At 47.6% G+C, this 26,399-nt stretch overlaps 1 protein-coding gene across 6 annotated transcripts in view; it reads left to right on the top strand.

The window, feature by feature from the left end:
• The window catches only part of cfap77 (cilia and flagella associated protein 77), a 43,835-nt gene that overhangs the window by 5,452 nt on the left and 11,984 nt on the right, over nucleotides 1-26,399 (top strand). For all 6 annotated transcript variants that reach the window (XM_064354527.1, XM_064354522.1, XM_064354525.1 and 3 more), the window contains exons 3-4: nucleotides 23,516-23,615; nucleotides 25,356-25,596. In XM_064354527.1, the coding sequence (XP_064210597.1) occupies nucleotides 23,516-23,615; nucleotides 25,356-25,596 (341 nt within the window). The remainder of the gene's footprint in view (nucleotides 1-23,515; nucleotides 23,616-25,355; nucleotides 25,597-26,399) is intronic.

The raw sequence follows: 26,399 nt of genomic DNA, 5'->3' as shown, positions 1-26,399 counted from the left end.
TGGTTCTCTCAGTTTACTCGTGTCAAAAACTACTACTGTTTCCTGTGGGGAGCATGGAGCAGTCCTTGCATCAGGAACATCACTGACTCACTGAGTGAGTGCCTCTCTTGGCAATATTAACAAAGTTTTACCACTAGAGGGCAAAAACAGAAAGTAACAGTCACAGCTGTTTCTGTTAAGCTGGGCTCCATTTTCTTTTCTTTTTTTTTTTAACTGAACAAGTTTTCAGGAATGTTGACGGGGGCCTGAAACTGCAGGCCTTCCGTGTTGTTCCAGAGCACGGCATCGTTACCTGACCCAGAAAGCGGCTGCGTGAAATTATGCGCCGAGCTAAAAATACCCGTGAATGCGCAGGACACCCGCCGCCTGGCAGGGCCGCGCGTCAGTCGCACGCGCAGCGCTGGAATCGGCGTCTGCGCGCCTCTGCCAGCAGGGGTCCCGCCCTGCACCTGTTTGCTGCCGAGCGGAATTTCTGCTCGTTTCAATGAGCCTCCGCACATATTCCTGCCTCATAATTTGTGTCCTCTGTGCAGGTGGCTGTTTGGTATTTTGCCTGATGCTGACTCCATAAAGCATAGTGTTTGGAGAACTGGCACAGTCTCACTGGATATTGACTTTGTTGGACTGCAGTGTAGTATAGATGACTGATTTATAGTTTTGGTGTTTCACCTCAGAGGCCCTGGTTGTAGACTGCTGTGGTGAGAACAAAGCTTTTTCTTGACACTTCACAGTGCAGTTTGAACTATACTGGGTTAGGGGAGTTTGTTATTGTTATTAGATGTTTATGAACGAAAAACTGTAAATTAAAGGCGAAATATATAAAGAATTTCAGAAGGTCATAGAAACACTTAATTCCCACCCCTTATTCAACCCAAATTGTGACATTGATTATAACTCCAAAAAGGCTAGCTAAATAAATAAATAAATGAATAAAACGCTCTCTTTCAAGTGATGTTTCCATTAAGTAACCGTCTCATCGCCCTAGTGTGACTTCATAATTTAAATTCGTAGATTTCACAGAAAGGATTATTCAGTTAGTAAAAATTTATCATAATTTCAAATATCAAGATTGTAATTTTGGATTGCTGATTTATATTTGGCCATGCTTGTTTTTAGAGCTCTCGTGGTCATTCTGAGGTATATTTTAATGAATGGACATCTAATCATGTAGATAAGTCCAGTTGTGGAGTAAGTTATTACCGGCTTGATTTTATTCATTTTGCCCTGGATGGGTAAGGCTGGGTTTTTCCTGGCTCAGAATAGGGCTTTATGTGGTGACTGCATGACAGGGACTGCGATCAGTCCGGCTTGACTGCCACCGTAAACTGGACGCATTATCTCCCTATATTTAGGTACATTTAGAGTGTATAGTTGAGTGACAACAATGAAATGTATTTTGAGACATTGCAATTCCATATGAATGAATGAATGAATGAATGAATGAAACATTGCATTTATATAGCACTTTTCCAGACGCCCAAAGTGCTTAAGTGCAAATGCCATAATTTCTCTAGAATGACCCCTCACAATGCGTTAATCCTTCGTTATAGGCTATATTTCCCCCCAATTCTGCCACTTATAATGTGTAACCCTGGTGCAAGTAATTGAGTAGATTACTTGCACCATCCTTTTTGTTACTGGTGTTACTTGTACCTTCTAACAACACAAAAGGTTTTTCAGAATTTTTTTTCTCAGTTCAGTCTGTACATATAGGCAAAAACAGTCCAGGTTAATGATAATACAGTAGAATCCACATAATTGCATAGCAGATTACCACATAATTCGGGATTTTTGCATATAATTCCATTTTCATGGAATTTGTCCAATTACATCACAGAATGATCTATAACTTCAGTTAGTAGATGCATTATAAATAAACAGACAATTGCCCTATGAAGACAGGAACCTGCCAAAATGTACTAAGGTGGGTGGTTCCTGTTGAAACTCACGTCTTTAGTGGAGGCCTGTGTGCCATGCTCATTTGTCGGCAGTCAAAACTTCAAAAACTAAAACTGTAGTATCAATCATGGCCAAACTGTACCAATAAATACATAGACCATTTCTAATAGTCTTACATGTTTCTTTAATTTATTTTTTTGCACGATTTCTCCTATAGGTGGTTTAGGCAGCTTAAAAAAACACTTAGGGGGCCCACATTTTGTCACGGAGTGGCATTGTGACAGTAACTGCACTTATTGTTACATTTGGGTAAAGGGACCATCATACTAGCATACATTAACACGTACAGCTTCTTAGTTTCTTCCTCTATGATAGGTCATTCTTGGTGGATTTTTGAACAGTTAGTCCACAATTGGGTTGCTTGAAAGGACATAGAATAGTCAATGCTATTTAATGACTGTAATGAGTTGGTTTATTTCTGGCGCTTTGTCAGAGTAGATAAGGACACACATTGAAGGGGACTCTTTTCTTCATTTTGACCCCTTGGTCACACCTTTTATGTAACTTGCTCTAATTTTGTCCTCATTGTGCTCACGTACACTCTTTTCCTAAATTTACTTTTCATCACGTTTGTTTGTCCATCAAATAATTCCCTCCTCAACTTGTGAAACTGGCGAATGACTATTGCTTACTTGAGATATTAGGGATTGTAACTGTCTCTACAGAGTGGATTATTCCTACTTTTTCAAACAAATCTTGAATCGTTTTGTTGTTATCTCTGGTGATGCAGAGATTGTGTGGGAATGCGGTGTTAAATTCGAAATGCTTTGCAAATACCTGTGGGCAAATATTTTTCTTGCCGTCGAAGGCATTTGTCACGCAAGTGTGGCTTTTCCCCCTTCACGACAAACGCCGTAATTGCTAACTTGGTGGCAAAACCTTGTAACAGCAAACAAGCCAGGTACGTCCTGGTCTCGTTCCTACGGTGAGCGTTGTCAGCGAGTCCCAGAAAATGTCGGTAAGTCAGGGTTTAAAATTCCGCGGCGTTCGGGAAGCACGGGAGCGGTTTTCGGAAGCCCGCTTTGGATTCCCGCTCGGTTTCCCCTTTCCTCCCGGACGCTGAAATGAGCTTGTGTCTTCCTGCGCAGCTGTTCTCCCCTGAGGTAGTGTACATAAAACATAAAAAGGACAACATATATAAAAAATGCACTGTGCCGTGGAATATAATGCGCCAGGTACCCCCACCGCTGTCAGACGAGGTCTGGGTTGAATAAATCTCTTTTAGCTTGAATTGGGGGTGGGGAAGACTGTGTAAGTATTTTATTTATTTATTTATTTATTTTATTTTTTAAAGCCTCTGAATATCACTCTCCAAAATAAATCACTGACTTGCAGCTCTCCTACTGCTGTTCTGTAGGTCAGAGTAAAGCAGAGGACTCAAAATGGACCACTCCGAAGGGAAGAATTGTAATTTGCTGAAGGAGGCTGCACAAAGGATCAGTGACGCTCAAATGAAGTTTTCTTTGTAGAGCCTCGACGCGACGTTTTAATATGCGGAAATTCGATACAAATTGAAACGATTGATATCACAATATTATATTAATCAAAGGCTCAGAACAGTGAGACTTATAATAATCGTTTTAGTATGCAATGAGAAAAACACATACAATCTGACAGGTTTATTATAGAGCTGTGGTGACTGTGACGCGGTCCGCCTTGATGGTATAATGCCAACGGTGAGATCACATGGTCCACCCTGGCATCGCTCTAAATTCAAGATGACTCCGAAAGTTTTTACCAGCGCGGTGGAGAGGTCAATCGAAAGTCAGCCTAACCTCCGAACAAGGTTCGACCCTCGTTGAGAAAGATTCAGAAATTCCATTAAAGCAAGTAAGGAATTACTGATGAGAGCGTCCATGGTCCATGACCATGATAATAATACAAATCATCATCAACACCATCATTATCTACACTATAATCATATCAATGAAAATAATTATAATAGTGAAGACAGGAAGAGGCATGCACATGACCTTCCTTTTCTCCACAGACCCTGCTTCTTAAAGCTCTCCTGCTGGAAGAATGGCGAGGATTAGCTGATCAGAGGTGTGTAGCCTTACGGGAGGTGCGTAATGTAATCTAACGCAATTACACAGGATGCAGTGTCTTAGCCTTCGCTTCTCCTCCCAGATAAGATAAACCCGCCATTTCCCCAATGATTCCACCCCCCTCCTGCCGTCTCCGCCCCCCCGCCCCCGTCAGCAGCTCCGCCTGCTCAGAGAGGCCGAGGTCATCGCCGGATAAGCCCGTGCGGCGAATGAACGCGCCGGGGCCGCGCTACGTCAGCGGGCCCCGGGCCCCGGGGCCCCCCCCCACCCCACCCCCGAATCTCCGCCGCCGCACATCGTTAGCATTTAGATAGGCGAGAGCGCGGAGGCTAAGTTAATGGGCTTTTCTCTACTCCGCGGCTCGGGCCAGCTGAAGTGAGAGGGATTAAACCCACGGAACAAAAACAACAGAGAGAGGGAGAGAGAGAGCGAGCGAGAGAGAGAGAGAGAGGCCCGGCACGCCCGATCAGCCAGGCTCATTAACAGAGGTCTCGTCAGGGATTGATGTTAGATGCGATTGGAGATTATCACATTTAAGGAACCGGATTCGTTCCCTCGTCCCCTATGCCGGGGGTTCGTTCGGAGCCACTGGCCTGTGTGCAATCCCCCCCCTCCCCCCCTCCTCTCCCCACGGTACGGGCCGCGGGGCCTGGGCACCGGGAGCCGCGTCGAAGCCTTCGACACTCGCCCGCTTCCCCCGTCTCCGCATTCTGCTTCATTTAAACCTCATCAACTTTTCCAGCGGACCGGAAGAGAGGATGAATCAAACAGCTTGCATCTTCTTTTTTTTTCTTTTTTTTCTACCCCCACTCTTCCCTTTTTGTGGCGAGATTTAATTCTACATTTCACTCCCCTGCTCACCTCCTCCTCCCTGTGTACTTATACCTCCACCCGAACAGTCTTTTCCTTCCTGGAGGAAAGACGGAGCAATGACCGTCTGTGTTGCTCCAGTCCTCTGTCACACCCCTCCCCTTTTTCTTCCTCCTCCTCCTCCTCCTCACCTCCCCCCGCCCCCCCATCCATCTCCCTCTGGGTTATTCTGCACGCTCCCTCTGACTGGTGCGGAAAATGAGATTACTGTATTTAAATCTTTGTGATAATGGAGAACATGCACGCCACTCGCCCCCCCCCCCCCCCCTCCCGTTTTGGCACAATGGAAGGGGGGGGGGGACATCTGTGAAGGTTTATTATTCTATTTTCCTTTACTTTCTCTACTTCTCTGTCTCTCTCAAGCGAACTCTGGGTTCAGAGGGCCGGGGCTGAGTGGTGGGGTCTCACTAGACTAACCGCAGACACAAAGCGGCAGGTTTTTTGCGGTCAAAACCCTTTCACGGTCATCCGACACGCTCAACCTGTCCACCGAATCGCCCGTCGTCCTTCAATGCACCGAAGTGAAGTTCCTCTTCGGATTCCAAAAATAATCTTTCCAAAAAAAGGGGGGGGGGGGGGATACAGTGTTTTAGCATGAGGGCGAGGGGCTAAGCGGATTGTGAAGTTTGGGTGGGTGGGTTGCCACGTCCATAGGAGTCTCGTGTGTATTCGCCCCAGGAGCGTATCAACCACTGACAAATGTACAGGCTGCTCCAGGTGAGAGACCTGGGGGGCACAGTTTGACCTTGTTTCTTTCTTTTAGCAAAGCAAATTCCAAACATCTGGGGGCAGGGAACTGGCATGAGCAGCAGGCAAGAGGTCCCGCCTCTCAAACTTTCAGACAAACAAGCAAATTTAGAGCGATTGCTGCCATGGTTACAGACGGCATGTGAAAAAGGGAGGGCAGGGTTCTTCCCCCGACCTGCCCCACCCCCACCCCCCCACCCATCAATTGCCCTACCAGTGATGTCCCTGTCCATGCTTCCTCTTCTTCCCCCTGTGCTCTGTTCTGCAACACTTTTCTATCTGGATTCAGCATAGAGAGAAGCTATTTCCCTCCTCTGTGGAGTTCAGTTATGTAATCGTTTCATCCATTGTCATTTGACATCTTTGCTTTGATGGCACTACAAAATGTCACGACAATGAAGTTGAAATTGCTGAAATTGAGAGAGGGGGAGAAAGCGACGCCCTCAAATGAAATGAAAGCAGTAGAGAGCGCCTGGGAAATGTAGCATCCGCAGTCAGGCATTCTGGGTGAGGGGGTGGGGGGGCGTGGCGAGAGGAACGCTGACCGCACTGCCGGAGTCTCTCTCTCCGCTGAACCCCTGAGCGCTTCATCATCGGGAGGTTTTTCTCTGGGTTACTACATCAGCCCCCCCCAACCCCCCTCCCCCAATCCCCCCACCTCCCAACCCCGTCCCGTCCCCTGCTGTTCCCCCCCTCCCCCTTAGCAGGGCTGATGTATACACTTTGTGCAGGGGAGGGAGGCGATAAATCACGGTAATATGTGGCGGCGATGATGGGCTGGAGAGCGGAGGGGAGATGGATTGGTGCCAGCAGGTAGAGGCGAGAGTGGGGGGGTGGGGGGTGCGTGGTGGGGGGGGGGGGGTGAGGGGCCGCTTATACGAGCGCCGTGCATGGCGTACGCGCAGACGGCATATGTTCCTCATACCCGAGTTTCTGAGTTGTAGTGGCGGAGGAGGGAATGTAGTTTCCTGGGAGGGACAAGGAGGTAGGAAGTGTGGGATTGCGGGTTTTGACACTGATTCTGCTGCCGATAAATGTATTCATAATATGAGGTTTAGACAATGGCTTTGGCTCAGTCTCTGGTTTTGACTTGGAGGAGGGGGCGGGGGGTTGCGATGTGAGTGCTTCTGAAAGCTCTCCTGAAAATAATTAACTCCTCTCAGCACAGTATGACAGTGCTTTCTTTTAATTAGTCAATAAATCAGCTGATTATTTGTCATTAGAAGTGAAGGGCTCCCCCCCCCCCAGGCTGTTGGTGTGTATCAGGCCCACAGGGGGCGTTTCACACAGCTACAAACCGGTCAGGTGACCCTGCGACCTCTCCTCTGCAGTGGACAGCGCTTGCCTTGAATGACAGATTAAGTTCACTTCCATTTGCATTGATCAAGTTGAAGTATTTGCCGAGCGCATATCGTCTCTCAGCCTCTGTGGCTGCGCAAGACTTCAGGAGCCGCAGCCTTGTCGCCCCCGACAATCGCCACCGAGAGCCAGATTCAGTCTAACCACGATGCGCTCGCTTCTTACCTCTATCGACGGCCGTCTCGCTATTGTCCGCAAAATCTTTAGCGAATCTTCGGGGACAGTTGACCTTGGAACTGCCCAGAAAGGGGAAGTGCACAGCGATTGGATCCAATCTGAGCTCTATTCGGTGTGGGCTCTGTGAGCGTCGGGCTAACTTGGAGGTTGTAGGTCATCGTGTCATTTGACCGAAGTCTGGCGCCCCCTCCTGGCTCTGGACAGAAAACCGTGCGTAAAACGATTAAAGACGCTTCTGACTGAACAAAGCAGAGCCGGCCCGTCTCCTTCCTGTCTGGTTCCCGCCCGCGCTGGGTCTTTCCGGCGCTGCCGCGGCGGCTCTGCGGCGGCAGCTGGGAGCGGGAGGCGCGTAAGCCGCGCCGGGAGCGCTCTGTTTGCTCTGGTTTACGTCTTGTTTGCCGTTCGCCGTTCGCGGGGTTTCGCTCTCGCAGATCTCCGCTGATCGCCCCCTGACGGGATGACGGCGCCTGCGCCTGGCGGGGGGGGGGAGGAGGCGAGCCACCAAACTGGGAAACGCGGGGGGAACCTGCGGAACGCGGCCGAGGCGGGTACACCCGTCCCGCCGGGGGCGCCCCGTGCCCTCAAAAAATTTGGGGTTTGTCAAATCGTTTCTTTGGACAGATGAACGTTGGGGTTGCAGCAGGCGCGCTTGGCAGCCGCGAAGCCCGCCGCTACACAAAGCAATTTAGGCGCCTAAACTTTTGCCGCGAGCCACCAAATCCAACCCAGATTGCTTTGTGTAACGTGGGCTTTAGTGTATCCACCGGAGAAACTAGTGTTAATTATATGTGGCCACGTTCTGTGTATTCTACTTTAGGATTTTGGGCCTTTTCAGTTGTGCGAATTTAAATAATGTGACCCCCCCCCCCTCCTCTCTCTCTTTCCTTCCCCAAACCCTGTTAATACCCTTTTGATGAGGCATGCCAAATAAATCCTATTTCCCCGCCTTTATTATGGCATTATTCCCTCCTGGCTCCTAAACGAGAGATCAGGGGAGCAGATTTGGGGGCTTCTGTTGCTGTACGCCCCCACAATGGGGCCCGCCTGCACCCGTCCCCACAACCCCTTTCAGTCTCATTAGGCAGCTTTCACCCGCCACATGCACAGCCAACAGCACGCTGAGAGGCCTGGACTGGGCTTCAGTCACAGGCACATAGAGAAACACACAAAAACATGCACTCACACACACATACACACATACCATACACACATACACACTCACACACACACACACACACACACACACACGCACATACACACATACACACTCACACACACACACACACACACTCATACACACATACACACTCACACTCACACACACGCACATACACACATACACACTCACACTCACACACACGCATACACACATACACATACACACATAACCACACACACACACACACACACACATAACCACAGACACACACACACACACACACATACACAGACACAGACACACGCACATACACACTCACACTCACACACATATACTCACACACACACACACATACACACTCACACACACACGCACACGCATACACACACACACACATGCGTGCACACACACACACGCAAACACATACACACTCACACACACACGCACACACCACTCACACACGCATGCACACGTACACACGCACACACACACACTCATACACACTCATACACACACTCACACACACGCTCACACGCATGCACACACCTGCACACACACACACGCATGCACACACACATGCTCACATACATGCAAACACACACACGCGCGCACGCACATACATGAACACATACCACATGAACATACACACACAAACAACTTCAAGCACTCATAATCACAAAATCACCCAAGCCTTCACTTCATAAACCAACGCACTTACATACATACTAGACATACACAGACACACATGTTAGCGTGCACGTATTGTACAAGAACATAGACGCTTTCAAACACGTCCAGTCAGAAAAAATCACCTAAAAAATGGCCTATCCCCACACTCACATTAACACACACACACACACATATACATACACTCTCTTTTTTAATATTCTCTCATACCAAAACACATACACATTCTCTCCCATGCACACACATAGAAAGACACGTATGCTTACATACACACTTATGTACTCTCATGTATCTTAACTTCACCTGTACTAGTACGCACACTTGTGCTGGCCTTCACATACACATACTCACATGCGTTGCTTGCATTAACATACGGCAATGCTCTCACTCAATTTCACATTCACTCACACACACACACACACACACCAGCACAAGCACTCACTCTCTCTCCCATATGCACACATACAAAGACTCACATTTCGACATACACACTCTTTCGAATACACATTTGCCCACTCACGGACTTACATTCAAGTGTGTACGTGTGCAAACACAAATAAATACTTATGCAAATAATACAAATAAGAACAATCTCATGCATCCAAAACCTAAACTGCAGGGGCTTAGCCATACCAAGCTGGCCTCCTGCCATGGGATTCCTTGAGCCTGTCTGTTCCCTCTTATTCCCAACACTGGCGTTCCCTTGTAAGGTTTGCGTTGCGTCTCCCAGCACACCCCCCCCCCCCTCTCTCTGCGGCCGTAACAAGGCCCTCCATCTTCCCCGGCGCCGGTACCAGAAACGGCTGGGCTGCCATTATTAATGAGGGCCAGCTGGGACCGGCGCAGGTACAAGAGCCGGCAGACAAAGACCAATACATAACCATAAAATAATAATAAAGGGGCTGATGTAAATGAGACGGGGGCGCGGGGGGGGCGGGACGCCCGGTGCTAAAGGGGCCAGGCTCCACTTCAGAGCTTCACGGCGTCGCGGCTACACCTGCTCTGGTCTCCGTGCTGAGGGGGGAAAAATTCAGCAACTTGCTCTTTTTGGGCCTGAATTCATTCAACCTTTGGCCTGAGCTCCGAGTCACTGTTAAATGGAATTACGGTTTTATTCATCGCAAAAGGCAGTTTGGCGGTTTCTGCCACCACCAAACTGTGTAACTGTGTTTGTGAAGAAAAGAATGTTTAACCCTGAGTCAAAGATGAGGATGAACGTTGATTGAATCCAAGTCTTTGTCTTTGCTTTTGGCAGTGTTTAGTTTTCGCTGACCTCCAAACCGTCCGGTATTTAAGGGCAAGGTGCGCGGTCATTGGACAGAGTCTGGGTCAGTTCTGCATTCTGATTGGGTGCTGTGAGTGTGGGGTTTTCAGAACTGTTATAAGGTTACCGCAGGCCGCAGAACCTGCAGTCTTCAGCCTGGCGCCCTCCTGGGTTTGGAGATACATGTCCAGGAAAATGATGTTTATTCCCCCAGCCTTGCTAGTGTGGTCATGCTGGGGTCCTGGACCCCTGAACCTACAGGGTTGCAAGTTTAAAAAATGCACTGCTTGGCCATTGCACTTTTAGGTGAGTCTATTCATATTTCATATTTGCATAACAGGTAGCCGACAATGACAGTGGCCTGGGTATCTGAACCTATTCTGTTCCTAGCCCACAATAATTTAATTCCAGTTGTTAGGACAACAGTTTCAGGATGTGTATTATTGTGTGCTAATCAGTGAAAGTGAATATATAATAAGGCCCCTGCATATTAGTGACTGTGTGTCCATGTTCAAATGCCCCAACATTTCTGTAATAGTGTTTGGAACTGGCAGGATAGGTCATAGGTATCTGAAAACAAATCTTCACATCTCACGTAGCAAGCGGTTAAGCGAACAGTTTTAGTTCTTACCTTGTGTGAGAGGCATTTTGTAAATGTTTTGTTATGTGAAAGAAGGCTAAAGTTGAAAGGAAGAAAATTTCAGATGTATATTAGGATACAAGTAATCAGTCAAGTCATCGGTGAAAAGCATTTACAGTCGACGCATGTGAGAAGCTGCTCAGGTGCCTGTCTTTGAAGGAGGATCAAAACTCTTACTCTGCAGCCTCGATTTCATCAAACCTACAACTCGCATAGAGACACAAATATACTCACGTCCTCACGCACACACGTACACGGGTTTCCATGTGCATGCATGCATGTGCTTGTACACACAGTCTCACATGCAAACAGACAAATGTGAGTACACACACAGGCACACATAAATGCCCATGTACACACACCAACACACGTGCACCACGGACATCCCCACCATGAAAATTGATCCTTCTTGTGAAAAAGGCATTTGTATGTGTGGGAGAAGTCTATATACCGCTGCCTGTCTGTGGTGTGCTGCTATAGCCTCAGATTATCTAGACACATGCTCCCAATTAGCTGGCCTTCTTAATGTAAATGCTTCATAAAAGATCCCCCAGTGCTCCCGGATTAGATTCTCATAAAGAGAGTTAGCATCTCAATAAACAGCCAGGTTGTGCAAGGGAAGCGAATTAGAGACAAAAGGAGAGATGGATTGGGGGAGGGGGCCTTCTGCACGGACTTGAAGAATTATCTGTGTGTATGCATGGGGAGGGGGGGGTGAGGGGAATGGGGGTTGTAGGGGTTGCATGGATTGTACAATGCACTTCTGAGTTTGTAACTTCTTGAGTTATTCGCAGTTTTTTAAGAGGCTGAACATTTTTTTCTGGTTAGGGGTGGGGGGTGTATTCTTCTGAATGTGCTGGCGGGAGGGGTGATGGGAAGGCTTTGATTGTGGGAAAAGCATACGGTAGAAACAGATGAAGTGGCACCAGACTCATGTCCTCACTAGTACAGCAAAGTATAAGTAATAAATAACAAAGGTGATGCTGCTAGTTTTGGCCTGTCAGCACTTTGCCCTAATCCTTATGAATACACAGCAGAATGAGCTGACAGCGCCCTGTCAATTCATACTGTACTTTTTTCATTTTCCACATTGCTGTGCTGAAATAATGTTTTCTGATCATCATAAAGTGCAAAATTAATCCTTATGCAGCAGCCAAATGCTACATTAGTTTTAAATATTATGATACGGGGTCTCTATTTACATATATGAATATGTATACAGTGTATATACAAAGATTAATAATAATAATGATGAATAAAATGGAAATTGCGGGGATCAAATAGAACTACTTGTTAGGGCTTTGCTGTGTTCTTGGATTAAAATGGAATGAGGGCTTTATGTGATCTGAATGCCAAAACGTACATAAGCTTCTGTAAGCAGCCCTGTACAAAGGACTTTCGCACGGTGGATGGGTGGACCGTTCCCTGCCCTGCCTCAGCAGCACACCTGCCTCTACATAATGGCTGACGGGGTGAATAAAGACTCTGTCATCGAGACTGACACTGAGAACTGCTTCTCGCGGACCCAGCTACACAGAGGGACTCAGTGCATGCGCAGCAGACAACAGCCCTCCATTTCACTCACCTCCCACACACACAGACACACACTCATGCTCACATACTGTACGTACACACAAAGCTCAGACAGAGTGAGAATCTTAATGTCATTATTGTAATTTGCTTTGCAGGGTGCTGACTATAACAGCAGAATTAAGAAAGAACATTCAGGCAATCCTTAAGTAACACTCACACAAACACTTGTGCACATAGGTAAGCGCGCATACGTGTACATGTGAATGCGCACAACGCACAGGCATGCACGCTTGCACGCACAAGTTCACGCTATAACAGAGACGCATACAAGCAGCTATACATGCATTCAGACACGTGGAATGCACCGTGCTGAGTTTTGTCTGCAGTTGATTGGAGGCAAGATTATGTTTAAGACATTTAAGCCTGGAGTCTCTGTGATGCTTGTGGACCTGCTGTCCCCAGCTCAGGCACCAGATGGCGCTGTGCTCTTGGAGCCAGCAGATAATTAATCGGGACAGATCGGCTTGCATTATATCCCATTATCTTCTAATTACTCTTCTGCAAAGTGCTTATCTTCGAGTTTGTGTAGAAGGATCGTGCTGCGAAGCCAACCCCCCCTTCTGTAGCTGGGTGTTGAGGGAACCAGCAGTCTTGGCTCAGCATACCCTCTGAAAGAGAGGATTACTCTCTAGTCTCCAAGGGGGAGAGGAGGGGGTGCGGCCTGGTGGATTTCAAAGGCTTCTTCTCAAGTACCTGTTTTCCACTGCAGTGCTGGGGCACTAGCACAAGCGGTGGGGCTAGTGTTAGCGTTAGTGCTAGTGTTAGCAGTGGTGGCGCGGTTTGTTCATAAACCTTTATTACCCCTAATGGGGAAACTGTATTGTTTTTCATGTCATGCTATACAAATAAAGCAATTTTATAAGCATTTACCTCACAAATACAGCGCTGTATATGGTATTAGAAACGGGGCGAGGGACAGGGATGGTTTCAGTGCTAGCACCAGGCGCTCAGCTGGGTTTTCCAGCACGACCAGGTTGTGTTTCTGCTGGGGCATGACTCTGTGGCATAGGGGGCTCTATGAACAGGAAGTAGTTTTTAAAAGCTGCTCATTTTTGTTGTTATGTCTTCACATGATGTGGTAGGAAAAAAAGAACTAAAATATGCTAGCTTCGTAGCTAAAGCTATGTTCAAGAAATGGTAGAAAGAGAAAGAAAAGAGAAATTCCAAGCATTACCGCTGGCAGTGCCAACCATCCTGGCATAATAATGGAAAGCAGGTATTAGAGGTCATGGCCTCGTGAGAAGCCTTTGCGAGTAAAGAAATGTATGGGGAGTTTCATTGTTCATGAGGTAAACTGATACTCCTCTCCAGTGAGTTTTAAAGTACAGTTGCCTTCCATTGTAGCTTGTGCTGTGCTTCCACCACGCCCCATGGATGGTACTGCACTTTTTCTCCTTGTTAGGGTTGAACAGCTTTTGGTTCCAAGTACCATATAACAGCCAGCTATCCATAGGTGGTCTGGAATAGATACACAAAGCAGTGATTGTGGCAAGCAAAAATGAATTGTCCAAGTTGAGCTTTAGGCTGCATTCAGACCAGATCAGGCAATGCGGCACCTTCCCGCAGGGTTGTGCGGAGATGTGGGCATGTCACTACATGGCTCATTTGTGTGATGTCATGTTGTGAACTTTAACCCCCCCCCCCCCCCCATTTCCTGTCCGCTAACTCAAACAAATGGACACAAACCGAAGGAAGCTTCTTGCTATCGTTATTTTGCAGCGTAGACTGCAAGCCAGACGCAGACATCGAAGCTGGGCACACAAAATAAACCAAGCCATATTTCAGTCTCTCTTCCATATCTTCACAGTTGCTCGGTAAACAGCGGAATGCTACGTGGTAATTTAAACAAGGCTCTTCTTCCCGTGGGCGTCTTCCGCTCTGATCGCCGACTTACGTGATTGGCCACCGCAGCGTGACGTCGGGTTGCGTTACGGCAAATGTTGTTTCTGGTTCTACTTTCTTCCCGCACGGCGGCTGCGGGTTTTTTCTGCACCCCATGCGGTCCCCACTCCCGCAGCCTAAACGCACTACCCCCATTCAAATGAACGGGAGGACTGCCGTTGTTCCCGCATTGCCTGATCTGGTCTGAATGCAGCCTTAGTTTCAAACACTGTGAGATATGTCAAACCCTGACCATTTGTTACTATAATAATCATAAATATAAGTGAAACAGCAACAATAAATTAAATGAACATACAATGACCTATGCTAATGCTAATAATAATGGTAACAACATAATAATAATATTAATACTAATAATAATAATTATTATTATTGTTATTATTATTATTCATAACTTGGTTGTGGTTATCATGGTTTTGATCATTATTATTATGATAAAAATCATTACATTATTATAAAATGATTTTTATCATGAAAGCAACAAAGTTCAAATAATTCCCATGGCAGGAGGATTGGTTGCCTGGAGTTTGTGCTTATTGTGTAATTAACATTTTAACCAATCAGTGGTGTGACCATTCAGTGGGGTGCCAGTCATAATTAAACTTCAGGTGAATATTCACACAGAACAGATGCACTGAGTCAGACCTGCAGCAATGGGCACTTCAGATGCAAGAAAAAAAGTGTTAGCACAGGGTCTTTAAACCTTGTAAATGTTTAGCCATTTCTGATTACCTTAGGCGAGGCATTTCATGGCCAATACAGTAAAGGTCCAGTCTCCTCTTGTATTTCCTTGCTAATGGAAGACTAACTTAGCTGATCTGAGGTACCTCTCTAGGTTATAGGGTATCACAAGTTTGACTATATACAGTAGCTAAGTAGAGTCAAGTAGAGCAGAAGTGATCATTAAATCCATTAAATCAATCTTTTTTTAGTGCCAGATAAATGTTTTGCTTCTGACTTGGAGCTGATGAGTTGGGCCTTAGTACAGCAGTCTAGCCTATAGACTTTGATGACTTTGTATCACTGACAGACAAAAAGTATCCCAATTTAACAATATGTCTTCATTAGCAAACCTTAGTAACATTAAAAATATGTCATATTACAAATATGTCTCAGAAAGCATGGGTCAAAAACAACAGCAAGGGATTTTTTACTCGTAGGATACTTTGGAACTAAATCACCAAGCATAGAAAGCAGCAAATTAAAGTCAGGCTTAGGATCCAGAATCAGAGTTTTTTTTTTTGTTTGTCTAAAATTATTTTGACAGGAGCTGTCCTGATTAGACCTGTTCAACAGCACTGGCAGCTTGGGACAGTGAAAATAGTTTCTTTGAATGGATGCCTCTGAATTCTATGAATGTCATTGCATGGTTATGAAGATTTGCTTAAGTACTCTTGTAGGAATTACATCTAAGCAACACGTGGGGGAGTTCATATGCATTACCATTTCAAAGAATTCATCAGCCGTAATCGAATTTATTCCAATTTTGCATTTCTAAAACCCGGACTGACAGAAATCTCAGTGGGGGATCCGATTTCTGATGTTGTCAGTTTTTGTAGTGAAGATACCCAAGAACTTGATTTGGAAAATTAAAGACTAGCACTCAGAGATGACTGTACAGATTTATCAGCCGCCTTAAAAAGTACTCAGTTGTTACTAATTTTAGATCATAGGCTTGAGAAATTGTTTTGTTTTTTTTCTTCTGGTGATTCTAAGGTCGTTGTTGAATTTGAGAATCCTATCTTTCCTTGAACAGAAATCAATATTAAGTTTGGAAGACTTCCACATTCACTGTGTCTTCCTACTCTCTTCCACACTTTATTTCGCAAATATATTCATTTATTCAGGGGCTCATTCCATTTAACCTTGAAAGGAGATACACAATCAAGGGATACACCTGCCTTAATTCTGATAACCAATATAACTCTTTGAGCCGTTTTAGAATAGGGTCAGTAGAATGGTTATGGTTAAAGATTTTGTGCCACACAAAATAATAAATAGGGGAGACAAAGTTTTTTTCTGCTGATAGTGAGCTCTAAAGGGGATACTTAGATGATATTTGATCTGAAATGATTTGATTTCCCTTACTCAACTGGAGGAGGAACTCGGCCTAGCTCCCAGCATGCTCGCTGATACCTGGGCACCCACAACCCAGCGCCTCAGGCCACAGTCCTCCACCTCACCTGGGTGTGGCTCAGGTAGTTCCTGACAATCGTTTCCGATTTGTTCCAGGACCAAGGATAAAACTGCTCCACTGTGGTGTCATATTGACTCCATGTCTTTTTGCTGGTCTGTATTGGCTCTTAAGTGAACCTGATGAGATGTTAGCCAAGCAGACGCACACATAAATACATGTACATGCATACACACCTACTTGCATGGGCACATCCACACACGCATACCACACCTGCATACAATACTGTGGCTCAGTGACAGCGTAAAGCACTCCATTGTCAACGACGACAGTGTACACGGGTAGACTGCTTTAACCAAGGTCGATCATTCGGTAGGACACTCACTGAGCAGTCGAATGCTTCAGATCCAGCTGTATAATGATACAATGTAATGCTATGTAAGCTGTGTCGACGCTCTGGAAAGACTCTGCATCCTGAATGTAAGTAATGATGTCACAACCGAGCGAGCCTGCACAGTGTGGGCGTGTATATGCAAATGATAACAGCTGAACACAGAACCGGTGCAAGGGGCGAAAGTGACTCGTCTGACAAACTGCAGAAGTGGGAGGGGCTTGTAGGGAGGCGATGTAGAGGTGGGGGGAGGGTGTGGGGTGGAGCATATCAGGGCTGAGGTAATTTGCTCTTAATCACCATTGTCCTCGTGGAATACATGACCACATGCCCCCCCACAATCGCGCCCCCAGTGTGTCTGAGAGAAATGCCATGGCTGTAATTTGAATGCATAGAAAAGACTATCAATACTCATTATGAAAACAGAATCCGACTAAAGCATGCATGTGTGCCTGTGTGTGTGCTTGTGCTTGTGTGTATCACATTTGAGCATGTGTGTCTGTGCTAGTGCTTGTGTGTATCACATTTGAGCATGTGTGCCTGTGTGTGTGCTTGTGCTTGTGTGTATCACATTTGAGCATGTGTGTCTGTGTGTGTGCTTGTGTGTATCACATTTGAGCATGTGTGTCTGTGTGTGTGCTAGTGCTTTGTGTATCACATCTGAGTATGTGTGTCTGTGCTAGTGCTTTGTGTATCACATCTGAGTATGTGTGTCTGTGTGTGTGCTTGTGTGTATCACATTTGAGCATGTGTGTCTGTGTGTGTGCTTGTGCTTGTGTGTATCACATTTGAGCATGTGTGCCTGTGTGTGTGCTTGTGCTTGTGTGTATCAATTTGAGCATGTGTGCCTGTGTGTGCTTGTGCTTGTGTGTATCACATTTGAGCATGTGTGTCTGTGTGTGTGCTTGTGCTTGTGTGTATCACATTTGAGTCATGTGTGCTGTGTGTGTGCTTTGCTTGTGTATCACATTGAGTATGTGTGTGTCTGTGCTAGTGCTTGTGTGTATCACATTTGAGTATGTGTGTCTGTGTGTGTGCTTGTGCTTGTGTGTATCACATTTGAGTATGTGTGCCTGTGTGTGTGCTTGTGCTTGTGTGTATCACATTTGAGTATGTGTGTCTGTGTGTGTGCTTGTGTGTATCACATTTGAGTATGTGTGTCTGTGTGTGTACCAGTGCTTGTGTGTATCACATTTGAGTATGTGTGCCTGTGTGTGTGCTTGTGCTTGTGTGTATCACATTTGAGTATGTGTGTCTGTGTGTGTGCTTGTGTGTATCACATTTGAGTATGTGTGTCTGTGTGTGTGCTTGTGTGTATCACATTTGAGTATGTGTGCCTGTGTGTTTGTGTTTGTCTCTGAGCACCTGTGTGCATGATTTTGTCCTGTCCATGATGTGTAGGTGTCTATGTGTATGTAGGTGAGGATTTGTGTGTCTGCATGCATTATAGCACATTTTTGTACGCATTCCAGTGCGTGTGTGTGCGTTTTTGTGTATACTGTATGTGTGTGCAGGTATAATTTTGTTTGCATACCTGCGGAATGTGCGTGTGTGTGTGCGTGTAGGTCTGAGTGTTTTCATGCATTAAGGTTTGTGAGCTAGCGTGAGCTTGCGCGTGCGCATAAGAGCGTGTGTGCCTCAGAGCGAGGGTGTGTGTGTGTGCGTGTGTGCGTGCGTGCGTGTGCGTGCGTGCGTGCGTGTGTGTGTGTGCGTGTGTGTGTGTGGGAGAGACGGTCCACGGGACCGCAGAAATGAGCGGCGGGGTCAGATGGGGCTAATCCCCGCGAGTTTGGAAAATCCGAAGAGTACACAGGAGCCCCGCCGAATGAGAGAGGATGAAACGAAGGAGAAAGGGCGAGAGAGCGAGAGGGAGAGGGAGAGGAGGGACGAGGGAGACGATGATGCGAGGGATGATTATGTCCCCTCATTCTCCGGCCCATTGTGACTGTGTGAATAATCCGCTCCCGGTGACCTGTCCCAGGAAGCCCCCCGAAAGAACAGCGCCTTTCCCCCCCCCCCCTTCCTCAGACTGGTTAATTAAAGCACAATGGCGGAGCAGATCGTCAGTAAATGAGAGCAGAAAGGAGCTTTTGCTCGACATAATCTCCCCTTTGTAGGGAGAAAGCATTTGCCTTTTTTTCTCCCCTCCTTTTCAGCGCCTGCGGCTCCTGTGCCGTTAAAAAGCCTTGCTGAAAGCAGCCCGCGCGAAAACGAGCGGAGGGGCCGGAGGAGGACCGAGGCGTCCCGCGCGCCCCCCCCCCGCGAACGGGCGCGTCCCGCAAAGCGGCCCGCAGATTCAAAAATAACCGCGGGGGATTAAAGGCGGGGCCTGAGGTGGGCGCGCTGAGGCGCCGGAGCAGAGGAGTGAGGCTTTGAGAGTTCATCTGAGAAAAAACTCACTCCTCTCACTCTGGTCCTGAGCCGGAGTCCAGGGGGGGGGGAGGGCTGTCAGAAACGCAAGATGGCCGACATCCCTGCGCGGGGTCGTCGCTGGGGTCCCACCCTTTTCCGCAGCCGGGCTTTGGGCGCGTCTGACGCCGTTGCCGTGGCGAGGAGGGCCCCCCCCCGGGACGTCGGAGGCCGCGGCGCCCGCCGACGAGGTCGTTCCGACAGAGCCTCGTTTGAGCAGGTGCGTGTAGGGCTCCCCGGCGACGGACCCGGAGATGTGTACAACAGCAGTCGAAAGCGAGGTTTACGGAGAAAAACAAGTAGCTGCTCGCAAGTGTAGCCGGACGCCAAGGAGATGTGTTTGACCAGGTGCGTGGGGGTGGACGTTCGGACTCAGAATAGCTACACGTCATCGAAAGAAACCGTCGAAAGAAAGAAGGAAGGAAAGAAAGAAGGAAAGAAAGAAAGAGGAGCTTGAACTCCTGAAGGGATGGCGGAATGGCGGCGCTTTCTTCACCTCCCGCGTCGGCTCCTGTTCCGTGAAAGTGCACAAAAGCGCTGCCGTCTAACGAAGCGGCAGCTCGCCCACCTGCGTCTCGTCCCCCCCCCCCCCGCACGCCACGCCAGACGAGCCTGACGAGAGCAGGAGCGGGCAGCAGGCAGCGGGCGCGGCGCTCCGACTGACACACGCCCCCTCACCTCCCGGTGCTGTCACTCATTAAAACCCGGCCCGCATCAGAAGGCGTGCTCTCCAGCGCTCAGGTAACGGGATCAAGCAGCACCCAACCCCCCCCCCCCCCCCGTTGTCCCATTTCACTCATTCGGGCATTTGATTGCCTCACTTTGCCAACGCTGGCTCAGGCAACCGTCCCGCTCTAAAAAACATCAGTTTGTTAGGTAAAAACCAGGATGGAAGAGGTGCAACACTTGTTTTTCGTTCCTACCCCACCCCACGCTGCTCCGCCCTGCCCCATGCACCTGCAGCAAGGTGTGGCAGTGTGAGAGCATGAAAATCCTCCATGAATCATAAAGTTGGTGTAAAAGATGAGACTGCTCTGAACTCATATTGTAGAACATTGCAGGTATAGCAGCTAGGAAGTCAACTGCATGCAACGTCCATGCTGTGGCCAATTATCTGCTTTTACTCATTACAGTATATTGTATAAGCCCACCTCCATCCCAGAGGAGCCACAATCCCCACCCAATACAACACACCCAGGGAGCCCCTGAGGAGTGTCGCAAAACATAACGAACTGCTCAGAGTGAACTTCCTGTTCAATAGGCGCTGGTGCTGGGAAGTTGGGTTCTTTAAAATGAGTCCGTACACTCAAGTCAGTACATCGAAACAAATTTTTTCAAGTTATTTTCTCCTACTTAAAAAAAACCGCTTTGACAAATCTACTATTTACTACTTTTTATTTCTGCCTGTGTGGCTGCAGCTCGAGTCGCTCGCAGCCGTAGCAAGATGTGGGTGCTCCATACGATGTGTTGTAACAGTTAGCAGTTAGAAGAGACTGTATTTCTTTTCCTGCTTAGTTACTGCATCTTTATAGGGGCGATATAGCTCAGGAGGTAAGACCGATTGTCTGGCAGTCGGAGGGTTGCCAGTTCAAACCCCGCCCTGGGCATGTCGAAGTGTCCTTGAGCAAGACACCTAACCCCTAACCCCTAACTGCTCTGGCGAATGAGAGGCATCAATTGTAAAGCGCTTTGGATAAAAGCGCTATATAAATGCAGTCCATTTACCATCTTTAAAAAGATGTGTGCTCTTTTAGCAGCGACATAGGTGTCTTTATTCAGTATGCAAGGGGGGTCTTTCACAATGTTTCCCTGTTCAAGAACTATCTACACAAAAGCTACTACTTAGCACAATGTTTTTAGCAACTGTAACCACATTAATTCTGCAATATCAGTCCTGCTGTGTTGCCTAGGACTCTGGGAATGTTGGTGGCGCTAACTGTATATCAGCAGCAGTCGCTACAGTATGAAAAAGGCTATCGATGGCGATGAGGTCCCTGCGGTGTATAGTTGCGTAAAAAGTTAGACAGCAGCTGGTCTTTTTGAATGCCAATTTGCAAATGATGTATATATTGGCTACGTAGCCTACATTTTTTGGTGTAACCATTTGAAATCCCTGACAGGTTTTGTATTTTTATTTTGTTTATTTTCCTGTTTATATTTTTATTTTATTTTTATTCTTTAGTCACCTTATTACTGACTGTAATTGCTTGGTTGTTGATCTTGCCATAGGCTACCTTTATTATATTTTCAACTCTGATTTGATCCATATTTTATATTCATATATTTCATATAGTCCTACATCATTTAATTGTTAAATATCAATTGCAAATACGATTTAAAATTGAACTGCTCTGATCTGTTTGAATTACTGTATATAATGAAGGACAATGGCAGTTTCTAAGGAAAAGCAAAATAATAACCTGCTATGATGCCTCCATTGGTTTTTGTATAGCGAAATAGCCTAATTGTTTTTTTCAATCAAATGAGGTTAATATGCCATCATAGCATTGGTCGAATTATCATCATCATTGTCATTAACGTCATTATAAACATCCGTGAGATTATTTTTCAAAAACCGAAACACTTCTTTCGGCGAACATATCATTTCCTATTTCTTTTCGTGTCTGTCGTTCCTCTTTCAGTAGGCTACTTTTCAGGTTTTCGTTCCAACTGAATGTTTCAGCACGTTTTATTTATTGAGTCTTTCAGTACGTTCAGTAAATTTCGCACGACTTGTTCCTTTCTGACTTTCTGTCGATGAACGAATTGAATCAAACGAACGAAAGACCAGTCTGACGCACTTGTACTCTAGCACAGTCAGTAGTAGGCCTGCTCAAACGATTTTGTATCAATAATTCAATGGCATAAATAGTATTTCCAATGCCTGAGGTGCAAATATGAAAAAAAAATCCCCTTTGTATAGTGATTGCAAGTATGCCAGATGCTTACACTTGTGATGATTTAGTGAAATGTCTTGTCATTATGAGTTCAGATCTTTTGGCGATTTGAATCAGTCCAGGAGCTTGAGTTTAGTTTCAGTATGTACCACTGACAGTTTGGTATGTCCCGAGTTTAAAAGTGAATTGTTCAGAAATATTTGTTAGTTCAGTTTGGAACAACACAAACAAGGCACAACATGCTGCCTGTTTGAATAAGCCCGTGCCGTTGCAATGCAGAGTGCGGCTCTCTTGATTGGATCAAACGAGTCGCCGACGAGCAGCTCTGAGCGATTCGATCGGTTCGCGGGAGTCGGAGACTGACAGTAGGCGGGTGGCAGCGGCGCCAGCTGCGGGGTTTGCGAAGCCTCTTTTTTCCGAGTCGCCGGGGAGGAGATTCACTGTATTCCCGCCCCGTCAACCTGTGAGTGATTCAGCGGTCACGAGTCACGAGTCACAGCTGACGAGCGCCAGCTGGAGGGACAGAAGGCTTCAATACTGTGTCAGCTACGCTGCCGTGTTGGCGACAGCCAGCATTCATAAAATAAAATCAAAAATTCATCTGGGTCTTGTTTTGAACATACTTATGCTAATTAGTGCTTTTTAAGTGTTTTGCATAATTAAACATTTAGATTAAGTTCACCCACCCCCCCCCCCCCCCCCCCATTCCTCCCTCAGTCCCACCAGGCTCAAGTCTTAGAGAAAGAGAAAAAGTCTCAAAGCAGCTGACAAGTAATCTTGGCACATTAACCGTCTCGTCTCGTCTTTCTGGGAAAAGAAATGCGGTCTGCGAAATGCAATCACGGGCCCGGCTTTGCGGCGTGTCCTACCGCGGTTGTCAGAGCGGACACGTTCTTTTCGGTGCCCCTCTCCCCCCTGAATAAGAAAACAAAAATAAATCAGTGGGTCAGACTGCATGGAAGGTGATGTTAAACACGAGAGAGTGATTTTAAAGATTTATACTGATCAAAATAAAATGAGCATTTGTGCAAGCCTGGGTAACAGTTCTTTATGTTCTGTTCTTTTTTTGTCTGTGTGTTCTTTTATTCGGCGCACGCTTATGACATCATAGAAGAGAGTGCAGTTCAGAGGGCAGAGTACCCTGTCTTTACCGCTTTAGATGTTGCAGCTGAATACTGGACCCATTCTGTGTGCCTGAGTCACTCTCTGCTGAAATACACCCCCCATCCCCCTCTGCTAAAACACCTGTCCCTCCCCTCCTCTTTATCCCTCTCTGCAGCCCGCCCTGGGGAAGGCCCGGTCAAGGGGACTGTCCTTCCCGGAGCCAGACTTTGTCTACGGGATGGCGACAAGCGTCAGGGACGGTGGCGTTCCGGAAGGTAACCCCTCATCCTCAGCTCAAGGTCATCTGTGGGCCTGAAGCCACAGTCTGTGCTGTTTACATTGGCCATTGGATATGGCCACCCCCAGAGGTTTTCATGGAGGAAGTTTTATGAAGTTAGTTAGATGGTGCTGCGTTTGTGTGTGGGTGGGTTGAGTGTGCACATATCGAGTGGTTGGGATAAGTGCGCGTCTGCCCATATGTGTTGAGTGGGTGGGGTGTTCGTCTGTGCAATGTTAGGTGGGGACATGTGTGGAAGTGGAAGAGACGGGAGCTCGGGCCTTTCCGTCAGCCATGATGTCACATCCTGTTTCGATGTGTAACCATTCCCTCCAGGGAGACGGCCCTCTCTGTCACTCTCCCCAATGCTGGGAGACAAACTGCGTTTGGCTTCTGCCTCACCTCTCCCGGCTCCTTCCCTCGCTCCTGCCCCTTTTAATTACGCGCTTCCAGCGGCCCTACAGCCCGCCCGAAAATGTCAAACTTTCCTCTCCGTCTCTCTCCCCCGTCAGCGGCGGCTCCGTCGCCCCTGCCTCCCGGACCTCCAAGGGCTGTCTTCAGAACGGGCCGAGCTGTCAGCCGCGAGCGGGCCCCGCCCGCCTAAAACACGCGGCTCTCTCACAAGCCCAAACCCCCTTAAGATCTGTCACCGCTTAGCAGCGCAAAGAGAGAGAGAGAGAGCGCGAGAGAAAAAACAGCTGACAACCCACCCTTCTTATTTAAAAAAAAAAGATTGAAAGAATCGGGTTTCGATAACCGTGACAAGGGCGACAAAAGCGGGCTGGCGGCGGCGCTGGTGACGAGACCGGGGGAAACACGCCTCCGTCTCGTCAACGAGACGGAAGTGACTTGAGGAGCCCGAGCGGAGCGCGCCTCGGAGACGTCGCCGCGTCACGACTAATCAAAAAACCAGCCGAAGGGAGACGCGTGTCGCAGCGATCGCTTCACAGGAAAACCAGCTCCTTTAACACCCTTTTTAAACGGTTATGAATGTTTTAAAAGAGAGAGTGTCGCACCGGGACGCGCTGCATTCGCGTCACAGGATGACGATTCTTTTTTAGCTTTGTTTGATTAAATGAACGTTAGCGGGCTGGACGACGGTGAGCTGCAGCGCTTTCTGAAGCTGGGTTCTGCGGACGGTGAACGGCAGGTGTCCCGCAGTGCCGATGCCAAACTGACCTTGGTGTCGCCCAGAGAGGGAGGGTTCAGGAGGCAGGGTGTCCCCTTCTTTGTCGTCCAATAGCAAGTCTTCCACAGTCGTGACTGGGCATCAGAGTTTGAGGAGATAAGAAAGAGATTAAACATTTGTTGGAAATAGTAAATGTTTGTGTACAGTTGAAAGGCCGCTTAGATGAAGATGTATTTTTCTTTCCTTCAAAAGTCACAAAAAGGGTACAAAACAGCATGTCTTCAGGGTGTGTAACTCAGTGAGCCGATTTATGAAGACGAGTCAGTCTACCTTGAATATGGAGCTCAGATGGAATTAAAATGTCATTTACTCCAAATCAGCTGGATAGTTTCACAAGAACCGACACTGAAAATTGTTGATAACAAAAAATTTTACTTGGTAACTTCACATTAAATGCTTTATTTTGCACAATGAATGATGCTATTTCCATTTAAAAAAAATAAATTTAAAAAATGGCTGCAATGCACGTGCTCTGTTGACCTCTCTGCCTTTGCCCTCATCTTTGGCCCCTCCCACATCCCTGCCCCTTGCCCCGCCCTCTCATTGCAGCCATTTCCCACTGGCACTCTCACTCCCTGCCTGGCAACCAGTCCAGTGCCCGTGCCAAGATGGGGGAGAAGGACTTTGTGGCGCTGAACCGGGAGGGGGTGAAGTCGGGCCTGGTGACGGCCAAGGAGCACTACCAGTACCGCGCCACCCACGACATCAGACGCCTGGTCCCGGCCAAAGCCGGCTCCAGACTGGCCGCGCCTCCCAGGATCCCCGACATGACTTTTGGCGTCCCCACGCGGTAAGTGCACCCCCCTGATCCTGATCCCTCCTGCCCCAGGGCATTGTCCCCCCGCCCCCCCATCACCGTAACTCCTGGAGTTTCGATCATTTGGCCACACACCCTGCAGAAATACTCATACCAAAACAAATCAAGAAATTACTGTTGGAAATTAAATAAAAGACTCACATGCTATGGGCAGGTATTCTCTAGAGTAAACCCAAATGGGTTCATACAGTTTATACTTTTAAAGGGTCAGAGGTCACATAACAGGAAGTGGGCGTACGGTACCGCATAACGGTAAGCGGGCTGAAGGGACCCCGGAATGACTGCTGTCGCCCTGCCAGCCGCCCCGCGCGTGCGCTCGCGTCCGCGGCGTGACGGGCGCGCGTCCTGACGCGTGGCGCGATCAGCGAACGACGCGTACCGCGCGTTCGACGCGTCCCGCGCTGCGCCCGTCCGTCTCCGCGGAGCCCCCGCTCCGACGCCGCCGACAGCCGCCGACAGCCGCCGCGTTATTTATAGGCTTGAAGAGAGAACGAGTCGTCGAAATGATTCGAGGAAAAAAAAACCCCGCGATGGCAGCGACATGAAAAAGCGGCGTCGTTTATTCTGTTCCGCACACCGAGGGAGCTGTTCGGCGGCTCGCGCGAAAGGGAAGAGAGACGCAGGCAGGGGCGCGTAATTGTTAAATCGCTAATCTGGGGGAAACAAAGAGCCATTACCGCTTAGTAAGAACGAATGTCGACACTTAGCGCGGCGAAATTCGTCACGCGCGTTTTTAAAGCGCGGCCTAATAGCCGTTTTCATACCGGGCGTCAGCG

Source organism: Anguilla rostrata, chromosome 10 (assembly GCF_018555375.3).
Source record: "Anguilla rostrata isolate EN2019 chromosome 10, ASM1855537v3, whole genome shotgun sequence".
NCBI classification, from domain to species: Eukaryota; Metazoa; Chordata; class Actinopteri; order Anguilliformes; family Anguillidae; genus Anguilla; species Anguilla rostrata.
The sequence above is the reverse complement of the archived record's forward strand: the minus strand, read 5'-3'. Positions and strand labels throughout refer to the sequence as shown.